Source organism: Trachypithecus francoisi, unplaced genomic scaffold, assembly GCF_009764315.1.
Source record: "Trachypithecus francoisi isolate TF-2019V2 unplaced genomic scaffold, Tfra_2.0 Lachesis_group3, whole genome shotgun sequence".
Lineage (NCBI taxonomy): Eukaryota > Metazoa > Chordata > Mammalia > Primates > Cercopithecidae > Trachypithecus > Trachypithecus francoisi.
In genome coordinates, this window is record NW_022681468.1 from 109,921,874 (window position 1) to 109,936,100 (window position 14,227).

General features: G+C 46.1%; 1 protein-coding gene across 5 annotated transcripts in view; it reads left to right on the forward strand.

The window, feature by feature from the left end:
- Positions 1-14,227, forward strand: part of RASGRF1 (Ras protein specific guanine nucleotide releasing factor 1) — a 127,319-nt gene that overhangs the window by 42,836 nt on the left and 70,256 nt on the right. For all 5 annotated transcript variants that reach the window (XM_033189252.1, XM_033189253.1, XM_033189255.1 and 2 more), the window contains exon 6: positions 11,734-11,813. In XM_033189252.1, the coding sequence (XP_033045143.1) occupies positions 11,734-11,813 (80 nt within the window). The remainder of the gene's footprint in view (positions 1-11,733; positions 11,814-14,227) is intronic.

Below are 14,227 nucleotides of genomic sequence, written 5' to 3' on the forward strand. Positions count from 1 at the left end.
CAAGTGCAGATGAGGCCCAGAGAGGATGGAAGTGCCCAAGATCACATGGCTAGAAACCACCAACCCCAATCATTGTGGGGTCTGGGGCAGCGGCACAAATGTAGGCTCACAAAGTATAGGTCTAAACCAGTGGGCCTCAACTGGGGCAGTTTTGCTCCCCAGGGAACACTTAGGAATGTTTGGAAACATTGTTGATTGTCACCACTTGAGGGAGGTTGCTGTTGGCATCTAATGAGTAGAGGCCAGAGGTGCTGTTAAATATCCTACAATATGCAGAACAGTCCCCCACCAACAAAGAATTATTCCAACTAAAATGTCAGTAGTGCCACAGTTAAGGAACCCTGGTTTAAATGTTCAAGAGTTATAAATCAAACTACAAAACGTAAAATAAAATATTCTTCGACCTTGATGCCATCATAATGACCTGGAGGCCAGGTTGAAGCTTACAGTTCTCAGGTGCCTTAGAGTTCTGCTGTGGACCACGCTACCCACATGCCTTACATCTTTGTCACGTCTCCCAGATGGTGACTCTGGCATTAGTATGAGGCTTATGGTTCTTCAGAAGGCTGCGCTGATGGCTGCTCTTCTGCTATTGACTTCTTTTTAAAAGGAAATGGTTTAAATGAGCTTTCTGGTGGGTGATAAAATTGTATAAACTAGATAAAAGCAACAAAAATGAAGACACGCAAACAGCGTGCTATTTACAATGGAATGTCATCTACTAATTAAAGTAAATCATTATGTTCCCCTAGATGTTCATTCAACTACATTTCTTTTCAAATATTCAGCATTCAGTCCTTTCACTAATCTCAACCAGCCTTTTCTCCAAGCCCTCTGCAAGAATATTTGGGACCCACGGCCACCTTCCCTGTGTCCTCCTCTTCCCCTTTCCCTAACAGTGTGATGTGCCGAGTTTGAGGGAACTGTGGAACACCCCAGGGTGGGGGTGTATGAGGTTGTGAGTCAGACATGAGTCTGAGGCTCAGGTGAGAGATTGGGCTGAAGAAACTGAAAGTCATTGGAGTCGGACAGGTGACACCATAGATGTGGACAAGGCATCAGAATATGGGGGACAGAGAGAGAAGGAAAGAGAGAGAAGCAGGCAGGAGGAGGAAAATAGCTTTTGGCCTCATGAGACCTTTTCCAGACTGAATCACAGGGCCCCACAAGGTTGCTTTTTAATAGACATGCTGATCACAGTTCTTAGACATTCAATAAATGCTTTTTATGCATTGACTAAAACAACAACAACAAAAGAATTATGTGTGTGTGAAATCAGGTAACATTTAACCCAGAAACTCCAAGTGGGTTGTTTAGCTTCAGTGACCTGGAATTTGAATGAAAGATGTGAAGAACGTGTTCCTTGCTGAGCAAACCCTTGATAGCTCAGCTGACTTCACAGATTCTCAAACACAAGCCCATCTGTAGGTCTGGGTGGAGCCCGGGGGACTGCATTTCCAACAAGCTTGCAGGTGCTGCTGATGCTACTGATCCCAGATGGCACTAAAATGGGAGGCTTGAGATAAACAGAGGTGGCTGCCTGTGTTTATCTCCACCATGACTCCTTATTTGAGGTTTACTTCAGGAGGCAGTGGTGTAGTTCTATGTTGTTTGTACTTTTTTTGCATATTAGGCCACCAATGCAAACTTTTGGTGACGATTTATCATCATCGCTAAGAGGTGTCCTTTTGTGTTTGTTACCTTTTCGTAATTTTATTTTACTTCATTGATTCATCTGAAATAGAATTCTTTTGACCTGGAATCTTTGATAGAGAATATTCATGCCAGCTCACAGCATTTGTTCAAAAGTTGATCGGAAAAAAAAAATGACAACATGGTTTTATATTTTTATCTTCAAAGAACTGAATGGATCAGGTCAGATACCTTTAATGGAGAACAAATGAGAAGGAGGAAAGGGGGGGATTTTGCCTTCTCATGAAGCTGATATTTTCAACAATGAACTTAAAAGGAAACATGATAGACTTCAAGATAGACCCAGAAACAAAACAGGGCAAGTGCCCTTCAGCAGGGCAAGTGGAAAGATTTACCCAAATCTGTTTTTTCCTTTCTCTTGTCAATACAAGGCAGTCCATAGGGTGGGGCCCCAGCAATGATTAGGGATGGAAGGAATGGGTTGGTAGCCAGCAGCCCCACCAAAGGCAAGGACACTCATCCACTCGCTCATTCAACAAGCAACACAGAGTGCCTGGCTGCGTGCTGGGTTCACATATATAGAGTGAGCCATGTAAACCCCACCATCAAGTCGAATGATCCAGCAGATGTTTACCATGAAATGTGAGAACCACCAGAGTCTTCCTGGAGGAAGTGGTGTCTGAGCTTAGTCTTTAAGGACACAAGAGAGTTTACAGGAGAAGGAGGAGGAAAGAACTTTTCAGGTAGAGAGAACAGCATGTGCAAAGGCCCAAAGGTGAGAGTGGGACTTGATTCTGGAGGCAGGAAGGAGCCATCAGACATTTCAGGCAGAGAATGTCATGGTCAGGTCTGTTGCAAGAAGCTCAGCCCCTCTGCTATGTAGGGGGGTACTCCTTGGGGAGAGTGGAAGATGGGAGGCTGGTAGAGAGGCTAAGTGAGCATGGAGGGACTCCAGGGCCTGAGCAGGCATGACTGCCCAGCACATGTTTGCATCCTGCCAGCAGAGGCAAATGTGCATCTGAGTGCACTTCCCTGGTGCCTTGTAGGGGCCTGGATAACTGAAGGCTGGTGGACCCAGAGGCAAAAGTTTGGAAGAGTAATGAGCTCCCCATCACAGTAAGAATTCAGAAGAGTAACCCTTTGTCAGAAACATCAAAGAGGTTTAGAAGTTTAATTAGATGCCCTTTAAGATCCTCCAGCTCTGAATAGTGACACTATGAATGTGATGCTTTCAGGGCCTCCTAGGCAGTGTGCATACCTGCCTAGAACAAAGACAAGTGGTATCCTCCACAGGCTTCAGCCTGAGAAGCTCCCTTACCCATCCCCATCTCCCCAGGTAGCTGCTTCTTCATCCCAAGGATGCTGCCCATTTCACCTTCTTTACGATGGGCCCAAGGCCAACTGTTGCCTACCTTAGCAATTTTATTGATCTCAGGAAAAATAGCAGCAGCCTGATCAATTCCCAAGACCTCTAGAATATGGACTCTAGAGGTCATCAGAAAAGGCTGCCCCAGGAATGGTACCTGCCTCTTACAGGCACTAAAGGATCAAAGAAGAGACTTGGTGTAAAGTGTTTAGCACAGAGCCCAACATAGCCCAGGTGCTCCATAATAATGCACCGTGCAAGAAATCAAAATCAAATATAACATGGAAGGAACACTTCTGACTCATTTTACAAGTCAGCATTACCCTCATATCACAACCAAATACATCACAAGAAAACTACAGCCCAATATCCCTCATGTGCATATATACAAAATAGCAAAGTGAATCTAGCAATATATAAAAAGAGTAATACATCCTGACCAAGTGGGATCCATCCCAGGAATGCAAGGCTGGTTCAACATTGAAAATCAGTCAATGTAATTTACTCTATTGTCTTCCTAGATTAAGTGAGAAGCCCTGGTGGTTATATCAATAGCTGCTAGTCTGATGAGGCTGGTTCCTCTCCTCCACCCTGCTCCCTATTCTCAAACATGTGCAAGCCAGAAATCTTTCCTTCCCCAGGGGTCAAGGTGGGAAGGAAGAGCTGGAACATGATGGTCTCCAGATCATCCTTGCCTTATACATGGTCACTTGGGGACAGCACAAGCTTCACTATCTTAAGCTCTATGATTTTTTGCAAACGTAAGGAACAGCTGGAATTATTTTTTTTGTGACCTTAAAACAGCCCCCACTCAGCGCTTTGCAGGATTGAAGTTTCTAGACTGCACTTCCCATACTATGGCAATGCTTTATAGGACCTGCATTGTGCTGGGCTCTCTGCCAGCACTTGACCTGCATGCTTTCTGATCCTCAGAGGCACCTATGAGGCTGAAGCCAGGATCAGAGAGGTGGCAGGAAATGCTCAATAGCACACAGTGAGTGGGGCAGGCTGGGATTGTAACCTAGATTTGTTTAATGGTAAGGCCCCAGCTTCCCGCTGCTGCCTTGTTAAATAATGGGCTGGAATCCTCTCCAGGAACCCATTTTCCTTGCCCCTACTGCTAATGAGTGTGGGTCATTACAGCACAGGTCTGGGCATGCACCCTCTGTTGGAGAACTCCCCCTTGTGTGTGAGACCCACGTTTTCACTTGCTGTCCACGCTGTGGGGGCCGATCCAGGGCGTGAACCTCGCCACTCTCCTTGCCTCAGACCACAGCACAAAGGTCTGTGTGTCATAAGCCACGGTGGAGCTGCCAGCTCACTTGCTGCAAAGCTTTTCCATATGTAGCTCTCCCCTAGATTTGCTTTTAGGCTGAAATATACAGCCACATTAGAGACCTGATGCTAATTTGGTGATTTATTGAAGCTCATTTTAAAAGGTCCTTGGGAGGACAGAAGCCTCTCTCTAGCTTGGCAGATTCATCGAGGATGTTGCTGAGCTGGGGAGGGTGTTAACTGTGTACTTCTCAAATAGAGGGGAAAAGATCTTTGAACTAAACATTTTCAGCAGGCTTTGTTCAGTCAAGACAATAAGCTTAGAAACTGGCTATTTCCCTTTAATAAAAACCATGCCCAGTGCCATGTGCTGGGAACCACAGGTGTTGCCCATGACAAGAGGCAGCCTGTCCTGGTGGCAGATGGTTTATATCTTGCTTCCTGCGCTGACTGATTGGCAGTGGCTGCCTGGAGCCCTGAGTTGAGGGAATGATGAGGCTCAGCAGGAGAGCATGCCACAATCAATTCATCCTGTCTGCATGGGCTGGAAGGTGACGAGGGGTAGGCCCGGAACCCATGATGAGTGACTGGTGCAATGCAACAGGCAGGGTGTGGGGGCAAGAGTGAAGGGGCCTGGTTTAGTCCTGCTCCTGCCCAGCCCTATCTGCCTTGGACTGGCATTGGATACGTCATGCCCCTTTCTGGGCTCAGGAAGTGAACCAGGCAAAATGAACATGTCCGGCAGTTAGGCCACTTCTCTTGCTGGAACGTTCTTCCCACCCTACTCTCCTTCTGACAGCAGTCCTACTCTTCCTTCATGTCTTTCCTTGGTTGCCATGTCCCTGACCACCCCCATGCCCCTTGCCACCATTGGTTTATGTGCTTTGGTCGTGCTGTCCCAGAGCCCCTGTGCTTCTCTTTGTTGCATGCATCACACTTAAATAAAGATTTCTTTTTGTGTTTATGTCTCTCACTATATTAACTGTTCAATGTGAGTGGGGACAGGGCCATAGATTACAGCTGCACCAGCTGTGCACTGAACAGTTCTGGGGGCACTGTTCACGTTGCACAGGGGTGGGTGGACTTTCTTCTTTAAAGAGCCAGTTAGCAAATGTTTTAGACTTTGTGAGACATACCATTTCTGTTACAACTAAGCAGTCACAGATAATCCAAAAACAAATGAGTGTGGCTATATTACAGTAAAACTTTTCTTTTGTTTTCAACCATTTAAAAATGTAAAAATTATTCTAAGCTCTCAGGCCATACAGAAACAGCAGCTATGCTAGATTTGGCCCATGGGCTATAGTTTGCCAACCCCTGACATACACTAAGCTGTGAATGGTGCCCACTAGAACTGTGCATCCAGCAGCCTTGATGGGGACTATTTCTGTTTTTATGATTGCTGAAGTTAGACGCAGGGAGACCATTGTCTGAGCAAGTGCCTGACACCTAGTAGGTACTCAATAACTATATGTTGAATGAGTGAGTGAAACACTGGTTCTGCAAGATGTTATTAGGTATTCCACCTTCAAGGGGTCATGTAGATTTGAGAAAGGTGCATGGCATAATCCCCTTAGAGGGTCACAATGAACTTGGCATTTTAAAAGAATCAATCATTTTTATTTAAACTGTTATAGAACATTGGATAAAAGAAGAAAACTTCCCAATTTTTTTTTACCAAAACTTGGTCTTAAAAATAGCACATTTATGTGTGTACAGACACTCTCTCTCTCTCTCTCTCTCGCTCTCGCTCTCGCTCTGATAAATAGAAGAGCTATGCCAACAAAGGGGGTGGTGAGAGCAAAGGGAATGGCCTGTGCAAAGGCCTTAAGGCAGAAGAAAGCAAATCCAGGGAACAGAAGGCCAGAGTGGTGAGAGAGCATAGGGAAGAGGGAGTAGCCCATGAGAGAGACAGAGGCAGTTCCTACAGGGGGCTGAAGGCCAAGTTAAGGCCACTCCCCCGATTGGATTCAATTTTGAAGAGATGAATCCACTGTGTGGAGAATGTGTGGACCAGGAGCAAGAGTGGAAGCAAAAGACCAGTTAGGGGCCCACTGACAATGGTCTAGGCAGAGGTGACAGGAGTGGCAGATGCAACAGACAGGAGATAGCAGAATCAGCAACTTTGATGGAGTAGATATAGGGGTGAAGGGGGAAGAGGTGATAGGTGATTCCCAGGTTCTGTCTGAGAGCCTGGTGGGAAGGGCTGCTATTTAATGAGAAGAGAAGGAAGAGAAGCAGCTCTGTGGGGCAGACCCAAGGTCAGGGTCAATGAAAAAAAAAAAAAAAACTCCTAAAAACTATTAGGAGTTCATGTTGTTAAAATATAAGCAAAATCAGGCTGGACACAGTGCCTCATGCCTCTAATCCCAGCACTTTTGAGGCAGAAGGATTGCTTTAACCAGGAATTCAAGACCAGCCCAGGCAACATAGGGAGATCTCATCTCTACAGAAAACTTAAAATTAGAAGGTCATGGTGGCACACACCTGCAGTCCCAGCTTCTCAGGAAGCTAAGGTGGGAAGATCGCTTGAGCCCAGGAGGCCGAGACTACAGTGAGCTGAGATCACACCACCATACCCCAGTCTGGGGGACAGAGCAAGACCCCGTCTCAAAAAAAAAAAAGAAAAATCAGTAACTTTTCCCTATATCTACAGAAACCACTTAGAAAATATATTATGAGAAATAGCAACAAGAACATAAAATGTCTAGGAATAAACACAGTATCTATGTGATGAGGCATCAACAAAGGCATAGTAAAGTAGAGAGACACACCAGCATCCTGGACAAAAAGATGCGTGTTGTGCCAGGTGCGGTGGCTCATGCCTGTAATCCCAGCACTTTGGGAGGCTGAGGTGGGTGGATCATGAGGTCAGGAGATTGAGACTATCCTGGCTAACACGGTGAACCACATTTCTACTAAAAAATACAAAAATTAGGCAGGCGTGGTGGTGCGTGCCTGTAGTTCCAGCTACTAGGGAGACTGAGGCAGGAGAATGGTGTGAACCCGGGAGGTGGAGCTTGTAGTGAGCCAAGATCACACCAGTGCACTCCAGCCTGGGCAACAGAGCGAGACTCCATCTCGAAAAAAAAAAAGAAAGGATGTGTGTCGTAAAGATGTCATTTCACCCAGAATATTCTGTAAATTTAATGTGATGCCAATCAAAGTGCAGCCTAGCAAAATGATTTTAACATTCAGTTGGAGGAATAAATGCATACAAACAGATAATATTCTTAAAAAACAACGAAAGAATTTCCTACCTGTAATTAAAATATATTATAAAGGCTTATAAATATATTAAGTAATAAAAACAACCTAAGACTAATCCAAGATCAACAAAATAAAATAGAAAGTCCAGAAAGAGACTTACGCATATATTTGAATTTTTTTTTTTTTTGAGACAGGGCCTCACTCTGTTGCCCAGGCTGGAGTGCAGTGACGTGATCTTGGCTCACTGCCAACCTCTGCCTCCTGGGCTCAAGCCATCCTCTCAACCTCCTGAGTACCTGGGACCACCAGTGTGCACCACCATGCATGGCTAAGTTTTTTATTTTTTGTAGAGATGGGGTCTCCCTATAGTGCCCAGACTCAAGAGATCCACCTGCCTCAGCCTCCCAAAGTGCTGAGATCACAGGCGTGAGCCACCTCATCTGGCGAGAATTTGGTAACTATGAAAAACTAGCCTAGTAAATAGCTGGTATATTTGATTAACAGAATTGACAATTGGCTAACCAAACTGAAGGAAAGGCTATGTCTATCTCCCTTATTCATATCATACACCAAAGCAAACAATAATTAAGTATTTACATGTAAAAATGAAACAATAAAATAATATATACATGAGTATGTAAGCAGTCTGGGAGTGGGGAAAGATGTGATTCCCCAAGCCAACCAGAAAGAAAATGGTCCACCTTACAAGGAAAAATGGAAAAACTTCAGAATAACACTAGACACAAAATTAACAGGCAAATAGCTAAGCAAAGATGTCTACAACATAGATGTCAGACTATACACTTAATATAGTTATTTACAATTAATAAGAGAGAAAAGATTAATAAGAGAAAAAATAGCAATGACCATGACTAGGCAATTTTTTAAAAAGAAATACAAATGGCCAATATATAAGAAAATGTTCAACCAACCCATTAATAATTTGATTTTTTTAAGCAAATCAAGTCAAAATGAGATAACTTTTTTAGTTGGCTGGGCAATGATAGTAATTTCTGAATAGTAGGATTACAAGTTAAATTCTTTAAATTTAACCTTAGAAATGGAGGCTTCATCAACTGTATTTTTATAATTCTACCTTGTGATGTTCCTGATATGCTGCTGCACAGGCATGTGCAATATTGGGATATAAGAAGGTTCATTTTCTCCCAGGTCCATCCTGAACAGTTGTCTGCTGTGCTGAAGCTGTCTGAGAATGGCAGTCCTAAGTCTTGCCATGGCAGTACTCAGGGTTATCTAAAAGGATCTAGACATATGTCAAGATCCTATGTATCAGGGGCCCCCAACCCCCAGGCCACAGACTAACACTGGTCTGTAGCCTGTTAGAATCTGGACCCCACAGCAGGAGGTGAACAGTGGGTGAGCAAGCAAAAATTCATCTGTATTAATAGCCACTCCCCATCGCTCACATTACCACCTGAGCTCCACGTCCTGTCAGATCAGTGGCAGCATTAGATTCTCATAGGAGCACAAACCCTATCATGAACTGCACATGTGAGGGATCTAGGTTGCATGCTCCTTATGACAATCTAATGCCTGATGATCTGTCACTGTCTCCCATTACCCCCAGATGGGACCGTCCAGTTGCAGGAAAACAAACTCAGGGCTCCCATTGATTCTACACTATGGTGACTTGCACAATTATTTCATTATATATTACAATGTAATAATAAAAGAAATAAGCCAGGCATGGTGGCTCATGCCTGTAATCCCAGCACATTGGGAGGCCAAGGCAGGTGGATCACCTGAGGTCAGGAGTTTGAGACCAGCCTGGCCAATATGGTGAAACCCCATCTGTACTAAAAATACAAAAATTAACCCAGCGTGCTGGTGCGCACCTGTAATCCCAGCCACTCGGGAGACTGAGACAGGAGAATCGCTTGAACCCGGAAGGAGGAGATTGCAGCGAGCCGAGATCACACCATTACACTGTAGCCTGGGCGACAGAGCAAGACTCTGCCTCAAAAATATAATAATAATAGTAGAAATAAAGTGCACAATAAATGTAATGCACTTGAGTCACCCTGAAACCGTCCCTCCACCACACTGCCCCCACCCCACCATCCGTCTGTGAAAAGATAGTCTTCCACAAAACCAGTCCCTGGTGCCAAAAAGATTGGGGATGGCTGCCAAATATGGCTCCCTCAAGAACCCCTGAAAGTCCCCTGACCTGACCTCCTTGCCTCCCACCTCAAGTCAGACATTCTTCCCTCTCTGCACTCTCATGCAACCCTGGGTCGGTCTCTTGCTATTGGCCATTTTGAAGGGTCTTCACATGTGGACTCCCAAGGTTCTTAAAATTGGAACATTTATCCATTCAACAAACTCATTTGAGGGTTGGAGCCAGACAGAAACCAGGCTTACCAAGGGTCATAAGATGTCGCCATACCTGGAGGGACCCTTTCTCTGGGAACTTTAGGGAGATGACAGACAATTCACAATACTGGTGGGGTCCACACTCAGAAGTGAGAGCTCAAAGTCTTCTCTGCTTGGATTTTTAAGTTCGCATTGGTTTCAGTCTTGCTCAGTTTTCCTTTCCTTCTACATATTCTGTGGAATGCAGTTGCTAGTTTCACCCTTTAGTCTGGAGGTGTTGTGTTCTGTTCTGTTCTCTTTCCCTGCCTTTCTTCCCGTCTCCCTCTCTTACCTCCCTCACCCCTTCCTCTCTCTTGCTATCTCTCTCACATCCTCTTTCTCCCCACCCCCCTGTTTGTCTGCAAAGCAGGCATGTGCAGGACATTTCACATCCCTCTGGGGTCCTGAGCCTCTAACCTCTGAGCCCCTCCATCCACTGGCCCCTGTGCCCTGCCCCACACCGCCTCGAAGCTGGAGCATCTCTGTGCTCACCAGATGTCTTCCACCCTCTGCTCTCATTGTTCTAAGACAGTGAGATGGAGGAGGGCTGCCTCAGAGCACAAACCGCTGGGAGAAGGGCCAGCATCCCAAGGTGGGAAACACCAGGTACCTCAAACAACCCAACAAAGCCCTGGAGAAACAGAGGCGGGAGGGAGCCCAGAGCACACCGTGGAGAATGCTGCCAAAGACAGACAGGAGAACATTCCAAGGAGAGAGAGGGGCCTGCCCAAAGGCTCAGGGCTCTCCCTGACTCCTGAGGTACTCACTTTCTCTCTCTGGGCCTCAGTTTTCCTATCCATAAATGGAGTGTACCGCAAAGAGCCTAGAGGGAATCTGGGGAAAACTCCCAGGTCTCCAAGGTGGTAGGAGCTAAGGAGTAGGGGAGAAATGTTTGGGCAGGAAGGAATGGGGGTACCTTCAGGGAGCAGCAGAAGCCGCCTCTCTCTGGTATTGTCTCAGTCCTCACAGCTTGTCCTGGGAGAGGAGACGCCCGGACTGTGTTCTGGGACCAGCTGCTTTGGGAGCAGTGGGTGGAAAACGGGTTGCGGGGAAGGCCCAGCAAATGTGGCTGTCTGTATCCAGCCCGCTAAGCTGCCAATGAGAATACGAGTTCAGCATGTTATGTGGCAACAAAACAGAGGCTTTGCAAGCAGCAAGACTCTGGGTCTTTTGGCTTCTCTGACTTTGATTCCAAAAAGTGGGGGTGGTTACTGGGTATTGGGGACCTAGCGTTTGCTGAGCATCTCCTGTGCACTGGGCACTCAAATTGTCCCATGGCTTCCAGGGGCTTCCTCATTTCACCTTCGCATTTTACACAGAAGGACTCAAGGCTGGGAGACCTTAGGTAACTTATTCATGGTCTCACAGCCGGGAAGGGGCATTGGGCAGATTTCAGCCCCTCTCTGTGCTAATCCCAAACTCTAGCTCTTCTGTTGATCTGTGGCTTTTACCCGTGTTCGCCAGAGCCCTGGTTTCCTCCAAGATACCCTGGGGTAGGGGGTGTGGAACCCAGCAGGCTGGGACTTGAGGAGACAGAGGCCACTGGCCAGAGCAGCTCCCTGCCCTCTGCTGGCCCATGGATATGCCACCCCATGCATAGACAAGCCTGGGCTTGATTTAATGCTCTGCTGTCACCATCTGGAAATGCTTAGTAATTCTTTAACCAGGGGCCTGCATTCTCATTTAGCACCAGGCCCTCCAGATTATATCATCCATCCTGCCAATGCGTTTTTCACGTAAGGTCTCACATGAGAAAAGGGTTTGCTGCTGAAGTCGCGCAGGAGGTTTGGGGACAGTCACCTCTGGAGGAGCAGGAAGTCCCTGGGGCAGAGGTGACCCTGTGCTTTCTCTTTCAGTGAAACCATCATGTTTTTACATCAGATATTTTACCAAGGCCTGAAGGCCCGCATCTCCAGCTGGCCCACGCTGGTCCTGGGTGAGTAGTCAACCCTCACTGAGGCCCCCAGAGAAATCCCCCTCCAGGGGCCACCCCAAAAGGCTGCGGCAGTTTTGTCCTTCTAGAGCATAATAGAGTGTCACTTTTTAAAACCCACAGAATCCCTCAGAGGGGGCAGAAGAGAAAAGACAAGTTGGCAAATCCTGTATTTCTAAGAGGAAATGATATATTTTTAGTTTCCTATCCACTTTCCCCTTTTATAAAGAATGTATACACATCCATTTCAGAAAAATTGAGAACCCATAAAAGTAGAAAATGTTTAAAAATATCAAGCATAGTTCTGCTTCCCAAAGATAACCACTATAAACACTTTGGTGTGTTTTCTTCCAATTTTTTTCTATGCATAGATCTTGGGTTTTTTTCCACTTTACATAATTGCAAACATACTGAATATAGAATTTGTATCTTGCTGTGTGTTTTTTTTTTCTTTTACTTAGCATTATCCCATAAGCATTTTCTCATGCCAAAAGCATGCTTTTTGATCACTGTGTAATACTCCAGTACCCATGAAGGCACTGTCATTTATCTAACTGTCTGCTATGGTTGGCTCTTAGAGTTGTTCCAATTTTTTGTTATTAGAAATAATCATCTCTTCATAAGAAATTTTCTCCATATTAGAGATCATTTCCTTGGGATAGGTTTCCAATTAGCAGAATTGCTAAAAACAAAGAACCCAAAAATGTAAAGGCTCTTTCTTCATACATATTATCCCATTGTTCTCCAAGATGGCTGCACTGCCCTAAGTTCCACAAGCAACAGACAGAAGAACCTCCTGCATCTCACCCTCAACCTGCACCAAGTGTCTTTCTTTTTTTTTCACTTTCTTAATGTGGTAGATAAAGGTGAGTATTGGTGTCACCTCCACGATGGAGGCAAAGAAAATGGCTTAGGGAAGTAAAGGGATAGCAAAGGCTGCATAGGTGGAGGGCACAGAGCAGGCCCAGGCCTGGCTCTCCAGAGCTCCCCTGCCCTCAGCTTCCCAGGGGGAAGTAGGCACTATTATTTTTCTGAAGTCAAAGACCCGTACTTTTCTCTAAGGTCAAAATAAGAAGTGTCCTTAGAAAGATGGGGTCCTCATCTTCTGCAATTGCATTGTTGAAGATATTGTCCATCAGGTGGTCGGACACCCATCACATGAGCTACCATTTAGAGTTGATTACAAGGAAACCATGTTTCCTTTCTTAAATGGGACTTATAAGAAGATGTTTTGGCCAGGTGTGGTGACTCACGCCTTTAATCCCAGCACTGTAGGAGGCTGAGGCAGGCAGATCGCCTGAGGTCAGGAGGTGAAGACCAGCCTGGCCAACATGGTGAAACCCTGTCTCTACTAGAATTACAAAAATTAGCCAGGTATGGTGGCGCGCACCTGTAGTCCCAGCTACGTGGGAGGCTGAGGCAGGAGAATTGCTTGAACCCAAGAGGCGGAGGTTACGGTGAGCCAAGATCTCACCATTGCACTCCACTCCAACCTGGGCGACAGAACGAGACTCTATCTCAAAAAAATGAAGAGGAAGAAGAAGAAGATGTTTCAAGGCCAGGCACAGTGGCTCACACCTATAATCTCACCACTTTGGAAGGCCAGGGCAGGCAGATCACTTGAGGTCAGGAGTTCAAGACCATCCTGGTGAATGTGATAAAACTCTATCTCTACAAAAAACACAAAAATTCAAAAATTATCTGGGCGTGGTGGTGCACACCAGTAGTCCCAGCTACGTGGGAGGCTGAGGTGTGAGAATCACCTGAACATGGGAGGCAGAGATTACAGTGAACCGAGACTGCACCACTGCACTCCAGCCTGGGTAACAGAGCAAGATTCCATCAAATAAATAAATAAATAAATAGAAGATGTTTCACATGACTCCATCCCAGTCTATCAAATGTTGAAGGGCAGATTTGGGGAAATTGGTTGGGACTTAGGGGCACTGAAAGGAAAGTTATATGCCCAGGAAGCTCGAGACAGAACTATAGCCAGAAAGGGCCCCACCTGGTGAACTAGATAGTGCTGAGCCTGGAAAGTCTGCTGGGACAATGACAGATGAACGAAGGAGCAGAGACTCATGTGTCATATGGTAGGAAAACCCCTGGAATCAGGGTCAGGAGACCCAGCTCCAGTCTGGCTGCTGACTTGCCCTGTGACCTCAGATAGGCCACTTCTGTCCCAGGACAGAGGCTCCAGGAGGGAGGGAGGCCTCTTGGGGAGTGTCCTAGGCCATAGCACCATAGGGCATGGGGGCAGGCAGAGGGAGGATCTGGGCAGCATTCCAGCTGCAACAGAACCTCAGCCAACCCCACAGGAAGCTATGGAGAAGGGGTGACCTCACACTAATGTCCCGAATTGAAGCGGGAGGACAGACTAGGCAAGGCAGCTTCCTCCAGCTGAGAGCAATGCCTGG